Genomic DNA, 19,272 nt, shown 5'->3' on the forward strand with positions numbered 1-19,272 from the left:
ATAGTTTAAATAAAATATATTAAATATATTTTGGTATAACTTCACATCAATGATAATGCAATTCACAAAAGTGGCAATTCTTCGTTATTTTAATTTAAAATTTTTTGGCGAAAATAAATTAAAATGGTTTTTTTGTGATAATGTAATTCATAATGTGTGACAAACATAATGTGTTTTAAATTTATTTTGGCGATAATAGTTTAAAATTGACATTTAAGTATATTTTGGTATATTATCCATGATAATGTAATTCACAAAGGTGACAATTGTCATAATTTTAAATTAATTTTGAAATAGTTACAAGTAGATATTTTAAATTAATTTTGGCGAAAAGATAAAATGGATATTTTAAATAAATTTTGGTATATAATTTCAGTTATAATAAAATTCATAAAGGTGGCAATTTCATATCGTCATTTGAATTTTTTATAAAATTTTTGACAATAATGGTTAAAAATAGATAATTTTCATATTTTATATGATTTCCCGAACAACTTATTTTATAAAAAGTCACAATTGTTATATTCTTATTTTAAAACTTTTCAATTTTTTTGATGAATAGCTTTTAGTTCAGTAATTATATAATTTGCAAAGGTGACACTTGTCATAATAATTCGTAACTAAATAACTTTTAAAAAACAATTTGGTGCTAATATTTAAAAAAAAATGTTTTAAATAAATTTGGTATATAATTTCAGTGATAATATAATTCACAAGGTTAATCATAATTGTCATTTTAGAACTTTCTTGTTAAAAATAGATATTTAAATAGGTTTTCACATCCATTTAAGGATAGCGCATAGATAACCTAGACTTAGATTAGCCCTGCAGATATAGAGTAATTATTTTAATTGTTTTTAGCTTTGATGGGAGATTATTTTTTTCCTAACGTATATAGTTATTACTCTTGTTAAGCAATATAATATATTTAATAATAATATTTATTTTAAGAAAATTAATAGTTAAAATTAAAATAGATTTAAATCCATTTTTTACTCTTTTCTAAAAAAAAAATCTAAAAAGTTAATTAGCGATTTATGACAACTATTACGACATTCTGATTCTTTAGCAAAATATATTTAAAATATTTTAAACTATTGCCAAAAAAAATAATTCTAAAATGACGATCAAAACAACCTTTGTAAGTTGCATCGAAATTATAGCAATATAGTAAATTTAAAATATTCATTTTTAATCATTGTACCACAATAAAATTAAAATAAAATAAAAAAGTTTTATAATAAATTTTATTCACGTCTCAGATTTCCCATAATAAGAATAATTTCTTCTGTAGTTTCAAATTTTAGGTGATCTGCTTATTTTCCGCCTCTTTGTGTGCTTTTCTGTTGTTTGGCATCATTGTGTGTATTTTGCATATTTTGCTTGATTTTTATCATTTTAGAATGTTTTAGTAAAAATGAAAATAAATAGTTTATTTTATAAATATTCAGCTATTTAAGTATCACTCTATTCCTTAAAGTTATCTTATTTTTTAGATATGATAAGAGTGGATATATATTTCGAAAAATTGTCTACAACCTTCAATAATCATAAGATTTACGCTAATCTAATCTAAAAAACATCTGATTGAATAGACCTCATCTGTTACCTAAAAATGAAACCAAACTAATTTCTTTAATTGTGTACAGAAATTTAGAATTTTACATATTTGCTAAAAAGAACTTGGCCGAATTTCTATTATAGGGCAATGGAAATTAACAATTTTACATTTTTGCCTAAGAGTCATATGTAGAATAAGTGATTTAATGATTTAGAATCGCGGAGGGTCTTCTCGTTGAAATTTTTTTTAAACTACAATTTGATAAAATGCTAAAAACAGAAATAGATATATTTTCACAAAATGATGATTTTTTTTTCATTTCTTTAACTTTTTTAAGAAAAATTTCTCTCATTTTTATGATTGATTTATACTATTGTATCATAAATATTTTCGCAAAAAATTTCTTTCATTCCTTAGTTTTAAAAATCAATTACTAAGTATATTACTACTATATACATAGTCTATTTAAATTTATTTATATTTTTAAATTGATAAATATTCATATATATTCATATTTCATAATATATCTTTATATGGTCAATAAAGTATAGTAAATGCGATTGTCAAATTGTTACAACCATAGATCAGCATATTTAATAACTGCCTATTTTATTTATCATAAAAATGAAGACGCTAAAACATACTATTAAAAATATATTATAATATAAATTTAAATATTTTTCTTTGCTGAATAAAAATATTTCTTTACTTTTTCTGAATTTCAAACAAATTTGTTATATATGAAACAACATATTCTTTGCATAACAAAGGATTTAATATAATTTTATGGTTTAGTATAACTTTTATTTTTGTACAAACTATACAAAATTATGATATTATTACTTATTTATTATTAGTATTAATATACTTATAATATATACTACTAAAACTACTATATATTCATCGTATTTTATTTTATTAGTATTTTGTAAATAAGTTTGTTATTTGTATTTCAATAATATATATTATATATTTTTTGATAATTTCATAAAGAAATATTAAAAACTAATCACATTATTTATTGCCTAAAAAAATTGTCTTTAGCACCAATATTTTATTATTTATAAGTGACATTCTTATCGCCTTTCCAATTATAATACCATTAAAAAAAATTGTTTTTATTATAATTGATTTTTCATATATGCCTTTAAAAACATTAAAAATTCCATTAGTTTTTGCTTTGTAAAAAAAAATTTTATATATGGTATTAAACTTATTTTGGTATATACATACTACATGATAAGTATGTATTTTTAGATAAATGTATGTTTTTTTGTAAAAAAGTCAAATACTATCAAAATATAAATTTTTATAAAGAGAGTTATTTACCGAATAGAATAAAATAAAATATTGAAATAAAAAAAAAAATTTCAAACTGTCATTATTGTCATAAGATCTGCCTTTTTTGGTTTTTATTAGTCCCGAAAATATATGAAATATATGACTCTTTGTAATCTATGATAATATACAATAAATATACAACTTACAAATTAAATCCTTAAAATTATGCTTTTATAACGATTTAAGAAAAATATATATTCAAATATTAAATATGTATTAATTGTATATATGACGGGTATGAAATCCTAAGGAATTTAGAATCTCCCAAATATTATTCATTGAAAGTTTTCAAATTTAAAAAATCCGAATTGACTTGATGTGTATTCCAATATGTTATATATTTTCAAAATTTCGCCTAAACTTTTGCATATTTTTTAATTTATATAAAGAATCGATCTATATAAAACTTGATATAAATTAAGAATACTTCAAAAGTTCTATGAAGAATTGTCTGAAATTTACAGTATGAATGCTCTATACATATTGGAATAAATTTCTGTAAGATTTAAATGTGGCCCTTAGTAAAATGTCACATTTATTTTAATTTATATCTACCAGGAAAAAAGTAATATACAATCCTTATTATGATTCAGAGATCTGCACAAGAGGGAAAATTTAAACTAAAGATTTTATTTTCTGGCCAGATCCATATTTTTTAAAAATTTCGTTATTTTAATATAATTTTGTAAAAAAAATCATTTGAATGGGTAATGGAACGTAAGATCTAATAAATTATTTTCATTTTAAATAAAAATTGACCAAATCCTGGGTTTTGCAAAAAAAGATTTGGGGAGGGGGGGGGCACCATTCGAGTAAATATATATTCTTTGTTAGATTATATACTTAACCTAAAAATTTTACGATTAAACTATTATAGATCTTGCTCTTAGTCAAGTTCAGGGCCTGCAAGTCACTTTAAAATTATGATGTTTAATAATTAATAACATGTTTTTAAATAAAATTTGATCATTTGTCATATCAATTTGATAGGTTAATTTAACATAGTATACATCAAGTTTTTAGTTGGAACTAATTAGCTGTCAAAAAAATCTAATTTTTTTTATAAATAAAAACATTACGAAAATTCATGTCTTTAACATGAAATTTGGCCTAGAATTATAAAATTAAATTAATATGCATTCTAATTTCGTTAATAATTTAATCGCATGTTCTTTCTCATCAGATTATTATAATAATTTTTTTCTGTTCAAAATTAGACGGCCAATAAAAAAAATTCTGTCGATTTATCTTTGCATGAATTATTTTAAAAAAGAGGAATTATTTGAATAATTTGAATCGAATACAAATAGTAAATTTAATTATTGGTACGAATTATGAATAGTAATTGATTCGATTCGTTTAAATGATCCAATACGAATAGCTATTTGATTCATATTCGTTTTTGAATAGGTTTAGTATTTAATTATTGTCATGTGAGTGGATTGTATATTTCCCATGACAAAACGTTCACTGCCAGCCTATCTTAAGATACCCGAACACATAAATTTGTTACTAATTTCGTTTTTTTTACTAACCTTTACATTCACTAAATTATTATGGTAAATCAAAATTACTATATTATTTTAACAATCTTTGTTGAGTTAAATTTATTTTATTGGAATGAATTAGAAAATATGGAAATATTTCCATTAAATTCTGTACAACACTGTATATTAAGTTTTACCAAGTCTTCTCTTTAAATCAAGATTTTTTAAAAATAATGACTCATCAAAATGAAAGAATAATGTTGGAAGTTTAAATTTCGCCATTCATAAAATTATTTATATTACAATATTCTACGAGAGACAGTGAGACGTCTATTTACAATTTTTACGACAATATTATAATAACCGAAAAATGGGGTAAATATTATTATAAATTTAAATAAAAATTTTCTTTTTAAAAGACTTAAATTATGCATATAAACGTTGTTTATAATTATTTTCGATTATATTTATATAAAAAAAATTGTCATTATGAATTATTATTCATAAAACTGGTGGGTGATATCAAACATTATTACAAAGCGCACAATAATTATTTGAAAAAAACACCTAAAGTTATTTCCTATTTTTTGTTCAAAAAAAAATCTCTGCATTATATTTTTTGAAATAAAATTTAATTTCATCCTTTTAACTCAGCGTGACAATGACACTTTTTGACAAATTAGATTGTTAAGATTTTTATTTTAAAGGACATTATTATATTTCAAATACCTTTAATTTTTGTATAAAACAATTTGTCACAAATAGATAGTTATTATATAAGGTATTTTAATAAAAAAATTTCCAAAGACTTTAAGGCGACTTGAATTATATTTAAGTATTATAAAAGAATATCTGTAATTTTAAAAATACAAAGGAATGTGGCGGCATATTAATAGATCTAATAAATAATATAACCATTAATTAAAATAAAGAATAAATAGGTTTATTTGAAGTATATACTTAAAATAAAAAATGGGTGAGATAAGAAAATTTTCGAGCGATAAAAAACAGTAACAATATATTTGCGGTTCCAAAAAACATTGTTCCCACAATTAATTTTTCTAGTTTAATAGCTTTAAGCTAGTGTTTATAATCTAAGTCTAAGGCCGCATTTATAGTGGGATCCAATCCAACATGATTTAACAGCTGATCTATCTTTAAAATCTGTTTGTATGAACAATTTTTCTTTATAGGGGAAATAGGGGTAAACGATTGGCATTCTGCATTTTTACCTTAATATTTTGAAACATTAGCTAAACAGAACAAATTATGTATTAATATGTAGTCAAATTATTTATCTACAAAATAAAAAGTGAAGCTATCTACCTATAATACTTTAGGAGCTTTGATTGATTATGTGAAGTGTGCCGTTGTCGCTCTTTCACCCCATATCCAGGGTAAAATATTTAAAATAAAATTGAAATAATTATATCGTTTAATTGAACAATTTCAATTTTGACACTTGGAGTATAAACTAATCTATACAATACCGGATATAAATTATATATCAGCACATTAAAATTATTTTTCCCTTTTGCGATTATTCATATATAATTTTATTCCAAATAGCACACAAGCTATTTATTAATGTTCCTTTTTGCTATCTTTTAATATGTGTAGACGTTAATATTTAAAAATTATCTTTTTACAGCTTAAATCAGACGGAACATTTTTACCTTTTACCCATAGCAACTTTACCCCAAAGTGATATATTGTGTAAATCGTTATTGTGTGAATTTTAGTTAAGCTATATACTTCTGATAAATATTTTATAGCTATGGCTTTAAGGAAAATGTATACAAATTTTTAAATTATGAGCCTCAATATATTTTGCTAAGAGCAAAAAAAACTGGAGGATAATTTTTATAATTTTTGGGTAAAAGAGTTTTTTGGCAAAATATGTCAAACTGGAAAGTTTTTCAAAATGAATATAGGTTAGAAATTACAAATTAGATATAAAAATAAATCTTCACACCAAATTTAAGGTCTTTATGCTCAAGGGTTAGGAAGTTATTAGCGTTAACATTGTTACCCCATCATTCGCTTTACCCCGGTCTCCCCTATTTATTTTATCTTTAATTCTATTCGTGATAGTAATCTAATAAATATGGATTTTAATAAAGAAAATTTGCCGGCTCTTAAAAAATCGTAAAAAAGTCTCAAGGCTTTATAAATAGATTTTAAAATCCAATCATGTTATATCGTCAGATCGGATGCCACTCTGAATGCGGCCTAAAATAAGGAAGAGGGAAACTGGAACCCGCTAAGCTTTTTGAACAAAAATATATAACTAATATATATATATATATATAAATATTGTTATAAAAATTTGATACTTTTTGATGATTCATTTTAGAAAATCTGTCTAAATCTATTACAAATAGTTTAAAACCTGAACTCTTGGAACTGGATGATATTTAAGAACCTTAATCAGGACCACTTTTTAAAATTTAAAGGAATATGTTGGATACTATTTTGGAAAATATTATCAGCCCTTTTTAGTCGATTCAAAACTCCTCCTAAAACAATGTAAAAAAATAACTAATAAAACTATCATTATATTTTAATAATTCTGAACCATAACCCGGACCAAACATGAACCTCATTGGGTGGCTGTATTTAAGAAGGAAAAAGATCTAAACAGAGATCCGAAACATTAAAAAAAATTACAATGCCGTTATTTATTCCAATTATAAATGTACTTTGAAGAAAAAAAATTGTCCGTGCGCATAGGCTTTTACTTTATTAAAACAAAGTTCACCTAATTTATTTTTGGCTTTTAATTTTTTTAAAATATATTATTTAAATCAAAAGTCTAAGTGAACTAAGCGCATATGTACCTTTTCTAAGAGGGGTGCAAACATTTTTTTTGATATATTTATTTCTTGAATAATCAATCATTAGTGATGACTTGTTTTTTTTTCTCTTCGTAATTTTAGTTTTTTTAAAAACTTTTTTTGACATCATAATATGGCTATTCCATTATAAGACTAATTATTATATTGCGTAGTTTTCCTCCTGCTTCACCATCTAGATCTGGAAAACTTCGGTTTCCTTTATTTTTTTAGTTTTCCATTTTACTTTGTTTATCGAATTTTTTATCCGTTAATTATCGATGTTGAAGCAGCCTTTTGAAAATTTAGTAGGAATGCCATTCCTATAGATAGTGAGGATTTATTAGGTGATAATTCAGATGAAGAAAATTTTCTATTTAATAATGATAGAAAAACTACAGGTAGCAAGTATATTTTTATATTGATGCGAAAGTAGCAAATGCCATTCCTCAGAAGGAAAACTGACGAAATCCTCCAATACTGGTCAAAATATAAAAAAATGGACTTGTGAGATATTAGATTGTTAATTTTTAACAAAGGTTAGATGCGAAAATAGCAGTATACCTCTTTATTTAACAAGAAATAATAGTTTTTTAAAATATTTTATTATGACTCCATGCAATTTATTATATTAAATAAAATAAGTTGAAAATATTTTGTACATGTGAAAGAAAAACTTTGCTTATTTAATTTTAACTTAGTACGCCATTAATAAAATAACAGTGATTTTTTTAAAAGAGATTTAGTTAAATTTCTTGATGTAAGAATAATCTAAAATATAATTGGTACACTTCTATTTATATAATATAAATATCAATATCAAGCTCACATACTAAGAAAAAACCATATGATGATCATTATAAAATTACATTTATATTATAAACATAATCATAATTTTATATTGTCTTTCAATGAGTGCGCATTTAAATAGATCTAAACATAGGCGTAGCCAGGACTTTACTATGTAGGGGAGGGGGGCTATTAGTAGGGTTTTCCTGTGAATTTTATTGGAGGTCTTTAGTTATATTTATTGTAGGCCATTGGCTATATTAGTTGTTTATAAAAATTAATTCTGGGTTTTCACTTTTTTTATAAACGATTTTGAATAATAATCGTTATTTTAAAAAGTTATATTAAGTTTTCTTTCAAATTCTTTCTTATAGCGATAAATTGTATGCATTTTTGGGGAAGAAGGGGGGGGGGTTAGGGAGTGTATGTGTGGGGTTGGGGAGGGTTATTAGCTTATAATAATAGTTACAATAACATGCAATACAAAGGGAGGGGGTGGAAATTTATCCTTGCCCTCCCCCTAACTACGCCTATGAATATAAATAAATTACTAAAATTATAATAGAAAAAATTTGATACTTCCATATTAATTTTTATTTTTGCGAAGTATCATAAGAAATTTCGTTAGAATAAATGTTATTAAACTAAATAGAGAAATTTCAATTTTATAAAAATTAGGTAAATTGAGATCTTTAGAAAATATTTTTCATTAGACATAATGTCGATCAATAATATTTTGAATATAACTTTATTTCATTTTTACCTTTCTAATCAGGCGTGTAGGCAGCGAGGGAAAGGTCAATTAAACAACCCTCCCCCACCCCCCACTCCCACATGCCAAAATATTTATAGCTGGCATAAATATTTCTTATAAATATTACTGATTCCTACCTCTTACCGCATATATATATAGTACTAATTTACATTTATTTATCACATTCCTAGAAGAAATAAATAAGTCACTAATTTATTCGATGATTTCAATCAAATTTTTCTAAGTATTATATATATCTACCATTTTAAAATTTCCCACCAAATCATTTGAAATTTTTTACTGCAATACCAAAGTAAAATATTTCAAAAAATGACATCGATTTGATTGAGACTATGAAAATAGCTAAAAGCATTATATTGGTAAGGAAATTAGGGCAAATGTAAAGACAAGTTTCATAAATTATATATCATTGTTGACTCAAAAGCAGATCCCTATGAATTTGACCTATATCTACAGCAGAGCATGCCCTTCGTTTTAATTTTAGGGTCAGTGGAAAAATATTGTTGTAATATTCAGTTACAAAAAAATCTATTATTCAAATTGTGACAATATTCAAACAAAAATAATGTTTTATTAAAATTATTACTTTATTATTTAAGTCTTAGACTATGTAGATGAGCTGAAAACTGATAATTGTAGACTTTTCATACTTTAAGTGTTTAACAATTGGAGATATACTCACTTTTTATTTTTCGCATATAATTTTCTTAATTTTTAATCTTTTTCTTTTTTGTTAATTTATAATTGATTAATATATAATTAATAGAATTTAATATAGGAATTAGAATTTATATTATGTATTTTTTTTCTATTTTATTTCAAGGCTCTAATACTCAACTTAACACAAATATTATAAAATAAATCTCTCTACCGCCTCTTGAATACTCTTATAACTCAAATGGAGGTACTTGATTAATCAGGCACTTACAAATTGCAAATATTAATACCGAAATCATTTCTACTCTATTTCAAATCTTGATATATAAAAAATTAAATAGTTGGCAGATTTTTATTGTGATGATATTAAAGTATTTCATTATTATTTGCAGGTTAAATGCAAACTTTGGTATAAAGGGTTAAATATGGTTGACAATGTTCCAAAAAAATGCTATAGATGCATTCAAACACATTTGGGACTATTTCCTAAAATACAAAGATTATTATATATTCGGCAACTCTACTACTTCTACCAATGAAAGAACGTTTTATTTTTTAACAAGAATAAAAATATACCAGATAAGAAGTTTTGATAAATGGCTTTATTTGAGAGCCTATTTTAAAAAATGGTTAACTCATTTAGCCAGAAAAATATTGTTTAAGCCTCAAAATTTTACTGATAGAAATCCAAACCTTTCTGCCATCTATGAGCAAAATTTGTAGGTTTGCGTAATATTTTTCTGTCGTTTAAAATCAAATCGAGTCGTTTAGCAAGTGAAAAGTAGCCGACCCATCGGATCGGCTTGGTGGGTCGGCTTACTGGGTTGGTATAATTTTCCGATTTTTAATGAAACATATTTTCTTCAAAAATACTTTGTAAGTTTATATGCATGCAATAATTTTTAAGAAAATTTTTGAGCATCCATCTATATTACTACATTTTTTAAAAAATATAATTATAAATTGATGTATCAAATATGCTTAAAAAAATATATTATTTTACAAATTTCATTAAGAAACATTTATTTTATGTGATTTTCATAGGCAAATTATAATACACTTAATATTTTACCATTAATTTTAATTTGAATTTGTATATTAAAAATTAAGATTATTTAATTAGAATAATTATTTAAAAAAATTAATACCCCCCCCCCCCCCACAGCGAATTCTTGCTTACACACTGGTTCTAATAGTATATGGGATAAAATAAAAGGAATCCTGAAAGGATTTCTGAAGATTTAAATATCGGGCATTTAATTATGAGAGATATCATAAAACGTCCAAAAAAAATTATTATTTAGAAGAAAAAAATAATTTTTCAAAATTATCATTGAACAGTGTCACTTTAATCATTGAATATATGCTTGAGTATTTCATTCTTTTGTAAAGTGATCATAGTGATTTTAAATCTTCGTCACTTTTATAATATCAAGCTAACCCTAAGAATACAGAAAACCGATTTTTTTAAAAAAAATTTAATATTATTGTAAATTTTTTATTTTCACAATTATATATATAAAATTTTAAAATACAATAAATTCAACATCACAAATAAGAGACAATCAAGCATTCACGAACATTCTTTCATTGAAATATAAATTGGTTGTTTATTAAATTTTAATAATATGGTAGGGAGTCGTTGCATGCTCATTCCTGGTGATGTTTGAAGTAAAATTCCCATTTCTGCTCTAGCATTTATCATTTTTAGGCTATATGATCCTTTAGTCTGCTTATACTCGAAAATGCTTTGAGCAAAATTTACATTCATAAATTCCAATATTTCTCTCCTATAGTATTAAAAAGTTGTATTGACCACGATGTATATTGTGGCATATTTTAATTTAAGGAATAAAAAAAATTAAAAAACAAATATTGAATCAACTGATATTTTTGTATTTGTTATTTTAAAAAAAATTAATAAAATATTGTCAGTTATAAAAAAAATTGCTAATTTTTAAAAATTTACATTTTTATAATCAACATCCTAACCCAACCCTTACCTAAATACTTTATAATATATTTGTATGTTTTAAAAATAAAATTTATTTAAATATAGCTAGATATTTTAAAAAAATTTCTTTGTTCCATCATCTATGTTGGTGGTATTGTTTTTTTTTTCGCTTTATTTTTAAAAAAAAACAAAAAATCGGTTTTTTTAAATATTTATTTTTAAAAAAATCTGTTTTTTAAATGATTTATTGTTTTTTTCCATCCCTAGATCCTTGACAACTCTTCAAAAGGTTAAAAAAATTGAGCCATAATAAAATTCATTTGGCAATAATTAGAGGTCTGCACGGGTGTCTGTAGTCCGACCCGATAATTAAATATTAATAAAAATATCATCCTAAATAATCATTTTAATTTATAATTTCAATCAGAATAACATGCCATTTTTTATCTAACATATTTCACCGTTAAAATGTCAATCAGAATAACATCATTTTCAATTAATGTTTGATATGATACCTAACTATTTTATGTGATTATATTTTGGTGACTTATTTAAATCATATTCTATCAGGTTAATAAAATATATTTTTTAATATATTTAATTAAATAGCCTCAAATTTTCATATATTTAATATCATTTACCGAATGGATACAAATTTAGTAAGAATTGATGAAAAAAAATTAAAATTAAAGAATATGAGATAAAACAAATTCTATTAGAAAATCTGAGTTATCAAAGAAATTCTCCCTATCATATAATGAAAAAGAAGAAGAAATGCATTATGTTATTTAAAATTCATATATGCATACTGTTGTATCTGTAAATGACTTTTATGGATATTTTTTAATATATTGAGAAGATTATTATTGTTTTTATTTTCATTTGTTTTAAAAATGGATTTTATATGTATAAACGTAATAAAAATGATGAGTTGTAAAATTTATTTGAAGTCAATAAATATAATTTAAACAGGTTGTAATATTGATATTTTGATATATATAATCATAGGGTGTAATATTGGTTTTTGATATTAATATTTACATGAAATAAAATGATGGGATAAAATATTGGTATATATGAAATATTTGTGCCGTGTTTTAAAGAAAACAGATAAAAGGGTTAAGCAATTCAACTAATTATTACTTATACGATCAAGAGCTATAATGGATGATATTCTAAAATAAAAAATTTTTTAAATTTAAACTGATAAGATGATATTAATATATTTTATAATTATAATTTTATTACTCTCTTTATTTTACCTTCTTCCAAATTATTATAAAAATTACTATCTTGTTTCTAATATATTATTTTTTAATAACCTTTTATCCCTAATACTATTTTTTTTCCTCCATTTTTTCCTACTTTAATATTATCCTCTATTTTTGTTTTTATTTTTTACTTTACCAAAAAAAATTTTTATTTTTTTTTTAAAATCTAAATTTAAAAAAAAATAAACATTAAAAATAAATAAATAAAAAAAATTTTTTATAATTTAGAATATTATTTATTTACTTTTTACGTAAAACATACTTTTTCCAAAACACGTTTTTTCATTACTATAAATTAGTGATGTTAAGGTAACTAGTTACAAGTAATTTGGCTAAAAAATAACTGTAACTAGTTATATTTTTAAAATTGTAACTAGTAACTGTAACTAGTTATATTTTTAAAATTGTAACTAGTAACTGTAACTAGTTATAATTTTTGAAATGTAACTGCCTAAAGTAACTAGTTACTTTTAACGATATATTCAAATAATTAATTTTATTTTTAATATTTGTGATAAATTAATTTTAAATTAAATTTATTAATTTAATATTTTGTGAAAATGTCTGATTGTTATAATTTCCCGTTCAAATTGATTTTCTTTTCTTAAATTGTTACATTGCTGCTGGGCTTCATAATTTTGTAAGGAAATTCAAGTAATTTAATAAATTTTAATATTATATTTATTTACAAATGTAGCACAATATATTTTTTTCCGTCAAGTAACAAGCATTGGAACTTCATATCATACGTAATAAAAAAAATTTTTTAGTATAAGGAAAAACAAAGACAGATTATTTTAGAATTAAATTATTAATCATTACTTACAAGAACCATGTCTAACAAAAGCATAAGAACATGACTCAAATTTAAAAAAATGATTGCTTTCTGAAATTTATTTTTTGGTCTAGCCTGAATTTTATTTATATTCAAATAATATATAAGACACATTTTAGAACTGTATGTTTCACTCTAATTGATTATTCTATTCCTAATTTAGATAGTGCTATTTATATTTATCTCCTAGATGGAAGAAACAGAATACAATATGGATATGGATTCTGAGTCAGATGAAGAAATTATACTTTCTCCTACAATAATTGCAAAAAAAAATGACCTTCCTTGGCCAAGTTTTGAAAAATATTTTGAATACCACAAGGCTGGTAATAATACTAATATTATTGTCAAATGCCTCTTATGCCTACCATATAAAAAGTATATTGCAGCATCTAAGTCATCCACAGCTAATTTATGGAAACATATCTCTGTAAGTTTATATAAATTGTATTAATATTATATAGAATAATTAAATGAATTAACTTTATAACAATAATTAATATTAATTAAATATTTATATATATAAAACATATATCTATAGAGAAAGCATCCTAACCAATCCGTAAATATAAAACAAACCATAGATAATAAAAAAAACAATTCAGCCACATCAAGTAAGTTAAAACAAACTAAACTTGACTTTGGTGGAAAATCAAATTTTAAAGGTATCAGCAAAGATAAATTTGATTCACAAATTATTAAATATATAATAAATGGAAATCACCCATATACAACCTGTGATGATGAAGATTTTGTTGAGCTGATAAACACCCTGCAACCTAATATGAAGATTATATGCAGACAAACCTTAACCTCAAGAATATCAAAATATTTTGTTCAAATGAAAGATATTCTAATAGAAAAATTGTTAGAGCCTAATTATGTTTGTACAACAGCTGACTGCTGGACAGCATTTAATCGGTAAATATTATTTTTTACTAAAGTGCACAATACATTTGGTTATCTTTTGTTATATTAATAATAGCTCCTATATTGGTATAACAGTGCATTGGATTGATGTGGAGAAATTGGAAAGGCGTTCAGCTATTCTAGCCTGCCAAAGACTACAAGGTAGGCATACATATGATGCGATCAGCAAAGCCTTAACTGCTGTTTTTAAGGAGTTCCATATCCAAAATAAAAATATCTGCACAATAACGGATAATGCTAGCAACTTTTCAAAGGCGTTTAGGTATGCCTAACTAATTTACTTTATAAATTATTTCTCTTAGAGTATTTAGCTGCCCATCTATTATAATGGAGGAAGATTCTGTTTCTGATATTGAATATATCTCAATAGAAGATATAATGTCTTCTTCTGGGCTCTCCAGTTATGATATTAATGACTTCGACTACCTTCCCAAGCATCGAAGATGTTCTTGCCATACATTAAACTTAGTGGCAACACAAGATGCCAACAAGTTACTTTTAAACAATGAGGGGTATAGGAAAGTTTATAACTTAGCTATATCTAAATGCCAACGTTTGTGGAACCTCCAAAATAAATCTGGGCCATCTGCCGAACTTATTTTAAAAAAATTACATTCTCAACTCCCATATCCCGCTATAACAAGGTGGGGTTCCTTTTATAAATCCCTGGCCAAAATATTATCGTTCTTAAATCAAGTGCCTGTGGAATTTGATTCATTATGTGATGAATTAAAATTGTGTAGATTCACATCAGATGATCGTGATTTTATAAAAGAATATTGTAGTGTAAATTTAAATTAAAGTCTTATAAAAATTTACAATTTAAAAATTAGATTATGCGACCAGTGTCCAAAGCCATTGATATTCTTGAAGGTGAAAAGTACATGTATCTGGGTTATTATACCCCAACAATAACACAAATAATTATATGTATGGCAGATGTGCAGGTATTAAAATATTGTCAACCTCTAAAGGATACTATATTAGCTAGTATTGAAAAAAGGTAACTTAAATCAAATAATTATTTATAAATTAATAATATCATGTTATAGGTTTAATAATCTTTATGATAATGACAACATCATTGCTTCAATTCTTCACCCTTTATTTAAAACTGACTGGCCTTGGATTAGGCAAGAAAGGAATAAAGCAAAAAAGGAGGAAATTTTAAATTTAATAAATACCTTAATACCTCAGAGTGAATCCCAGACGAATGAATCATGCTCAAAACCAACATCACTTGATGTAGTTGGATTTTTTGACCTAAAGCGCCAAAATATTCTGGATAATGAACTTATAGAAAACTTTATCAAATCTAATAACAACACGTTTTCTTTATATAACGATTTTCCAAAGTTAAAATTACTCTTTATTAAATATAATGTTGTTCTAACATCAAGTGCTCCCGTAGAGCGCTTGTTCAGTCTAGGTAAGCTCATATTTGGAGATAAACGAGCACGTCTTCTAGATAATAACTTTGAAATTAATTTGTTGTTAAAAGCAAATAAACATTTATTAGATTCTAATTTTTATGAAAAATAAATGTTTTTTTTTCAATGCAAATATATATTTTTGTATTCGATGTAAATATTCAATTTTGCGATATTTTTTATATAAATAAATTGTATATTATTTAATAACTGATTATACTTTGTTATTTTTTATATTAAATAAATGTCAATAAATAAATAATGCGCATATGAATGATGTATAAAGTAAGTAACTAGTTACTTTTGAAAATAACTGTAACTAATAACTAGTTACTTTTGTAAAAATGTAACTAGTAACTGTAACTAGTTATGTTTTTGCCAATGTAACTAGTAACTGTAACTAGTTATGTTTCAAAAGTAACTTTTAACATCACTACTATAAATATACTATGTTTTGTTACTAATTTTTTTACTAAAATTATGTATCTTCTCTTGTCCACCATTTTTTAAATTCTCTATTTATTATTATTATTTATTTATTTATTACCTGCAAATAATAATACCCAATTTAATTTTTTACAAATAAAATTTAGTAAATAAAAAATAATTTTTTGGAAGAAGGGCCTTTTTTATTCTTACATTTTTTTCTTCCTTTGCTATACTCATTACTAACATATACAAATAACTCGGGTGTAATACCACTCTTTTTTTACTTCATATCTGGGTTACAAGGTTTGTTGATATCCTTGAGTAAAAAATCGGCATAATTATATGAAGGATAGCCTTCATGTAATTCACGTACGCTCACATTTGGGAAGGTCTATGACCAACGTGCTATTAAAGATTAAAAATTAAGCTCAACATATATATTAATCAGTTAAAAACCACTTAAAATAACATTATATTCACTCTTATCTAATATCATATTCTTATAAATCATTTCAATCAAATAAATTTGAGATTTTACATTAAACAATCACCCAAATTGATCACAAACTCGAATATTACCTAAGGGCCTTTGCCCTCTTTGAGGCATATTATACTGCTCTATTGCATCTAGGTGTTCAAGTATACACATTCTAGTTCTACTCACCATCTGTATTCCTCCCTCTCCATCATAAATCCCACAATATAATAATTCTTTTATTAATAAAATGATATAAATCAATTACCCTATTATGAAACCATCTTTGCAATTAAAGCTTTCATATCTTGATCTCATAGAATAAACTCATTTGAGAATAGAATCTCAAAATTGCCTATTTAATATTGGGATTGGCAATATAACAACTATTGATAGAATTATTCAATATAGAGTTTTAAATTTATTAGTAAATGGACTATATAATTGATGGTCACTGTCATTTTATCACATTCTATTTATATGATTATTAATTTATAGAACAATACATACATTTAGCCATAAACACAATTGTGAATTTTAAGAATAATGATATTCACCTTCACTCTCAATCAAATAAAAATTTCCAATTCATGAGCCTACCAGACCTCAGCACAGCACCTACCAATAACTGCCCATTGTGTAATAAACTTATTAAAGTAACCAAATTGGGGCTATTGCCATCTCATCGAAACCAGAAAATCATGTGTCGTCAATCTGGGCTACCCATCTTATCACCAGCTATTCCTCGAACCCTTAATGCCCTTCCCTTGCCCTCACAAACAACCCATAGACTTGACTTACTTGATAAATAATTATTCTTTTGTAAAACAGTGGCCATACACCTTGTCATTTGCCTTTACTACCTTACAAGTTCCTAATCCTGCCAGCAAAAATCCCTGAAATCCCTGACACTAGTGTTGTTAAAAATCCCGATTTGGGTCGATTTAATAAAACGACAGATTAAGATTATAACCAAAATAACATTAAATAAGTCTAAAGATTTTGCTCATAGCTGGCAGAAATGTTTGGTCATCTATTGTCCAAATCTCGATGCTTACATAATATTATTTTAGCTAAAATCTTAATCGGACCGTTTTAAAAAATTGACCCAAATCGGGTTTTTTAACAACAATACCTGACACAGCAAATCAAGGATGCAACTATCTATTCCTTACCTATCAATCATATTTCCACATCTTTTAAGTGTTATGTCACAGATAAAATAAAAATCACAAAAGTGACCTGTTCACCAATACCAGGCTAATATCTAAAACACTGGATAACCTGAATGTCAAATCCGCCAGTCTGGCAACCTCTGACAATAAGCTGGCTCTCTACGATAACTTATCAAGCTTAAAACACCACTCACACGATCTTAAGGACGAAATACCGTCTTACCCTGGAGCTCCTCTAATTGCAGCCACTTATACATTAGAAAGGCTCTTCTCTCCTTCAAACGCGATTCCTCACCTGGGTTTGATGGGTTTAAACCAATATTTCTATAGGATCTAACAGCACCTTACATCACACAACAATGCGACGTTATGGAAAAAATTGTTCCACGATACGGAAATAAACTCATCGCTCTCCATAAGCTTAAAGATAATCGCCAAATAGTAAGCAGAATATTGTTCACATTATCTAATCACCTGTGCCCGAATAAATTAAGGGTCAATGTAATAAGTGGAAGTGGGTATCCTTTCACATGACCCATACAAACAGACCCCAGCGACGATATCCGAACGCCCTTTAACTCTCTAAGGTGTAGAGAATTTTTAAATCCTATCCACACACTATACCTAGAATATAGACAATTTATCTTCGATTGTTATGCTACCTTGCATCTTCAATTTGGAGATGATTGATTCCTTCTAGTGATGGAATACAGCAAGGTGGCCCACTAAATTCCTTTTTGTTCTGTCTGGGCATTAATAGCCTAATACAAGGCATAAATGACCAATGAAAGCTAAATCTTCATAATCAGTATATCGATGATGGTATACTAGGCGGTCTACCGAATGAAGTTATGAAAGCAATCAAAATAATAAAATCCAGCGAGAGATAGTTTGGAACTGCAATTGATAAAGACAAGAGCGAATATTGTCCTCTTGGGATCATTCCACGATCCTATGTTCAATCATATACCATTGAACACTTTGACACATCTCGGATCTCCGGTAACTAAAGACTAGTCCCTTAACAAGTTCTTCGCCTATAAAATATCCCTCATGTGCGATACAGTATCCCGCCCAGCCCACCAAGCTTTGTTCCTATTGAAGAACTACCTTATAATCCTGAGAGTTTTATATAAGCTCATATCGTCAAGAATCTTTCATACGATGTCAATTTTGCTGCGCATGAGCTCAAGATTAAACGCTTCACAGAAGATATACTCAATCTTTTGGAGATCAATTTTGATTACAAGCTACCTTACCAACCTCCGGTTGCATTGGCATAAGGTCGCCCTCCCCACTTTCCGTTAGTGTGTTCATATCCTCTCACCT

The 19,272-nt window shown here is 25.4% G+C and overlaps 1 protein-coding gene across 1 annotated transcript; it reads left to right on the forward strand.

The window, feature by feature from the left end:
- Nucleotides 1-13,719: 13,719 nt before the first annotated feature.
- LOC135924669 (uncharacterized) lies at nt 13,720-16,011 on the forward strand. The gene is made up of 6 exons (XM_065459763.1): nt 13,720-13,934; nt 14,046-14,425; nt 14,490-14,696; nt 14,737-15,220; nt 15,268-15,437; nt 15,487-16,011. The coding sequence occupies exons 1-6, from the start codon at nt 13,722-13,724 to the stop codon at nt 15,974-15,976; spliced, it is 1,944 nt and encodes a 647-aa protein (XP_065315835.1). The 5' UTR covers nt 13,720-13,721; the 3' UTR covers nt 15,977-16,011.
- The last annotated feature ends 3,261 nt before the right edge of the window (nt 16,012-19,272 follow it).

Source organism: Gordionus sp. m RMFG-2023, chromosome 2, assembly GCF_954871325.1.
Source record: "Gordionus sp. m RMFG-2023 chromosome 2, tfGorSpeb1-WG-v2, whole genome shotgun sequence".
NCBI classification, from domain to species: domain Eukaryota; kingdom Metazoa; phylum Nematomorpha; class Gordioida; order Chordodea; family Parachordodidae; genus Gordionus; species Gordionus sp. m RMFG-2023.

What these genes read in the sequence shown, in the direction of transcription:
- LOC135924669 (XM_065459763.1), top strand. Translation starts at nt 13,722, where the DNA reads ATGGATTCTGAGTCAGATGAAGAAATTATACTTTCTCCTACAATAATT. An exon ending in TTATAAAAGAATATTGTAGT is followed by an intron (nt 15,221 to 15,267) that starts GTAAATTTAAAT and finishes TTTAAAAATTAG; the next exon opens with ATTATGCGACCAGTGTCCAA. An exon ending in TTAGCTAGTATTGAAAAAAG is followed by an intron (nt 15,438 to 15,486) that starts GTAACTTAAATC and finishes ATCATGTTATAG; the next exon opens with GTTTAATAATCTTTATGATA.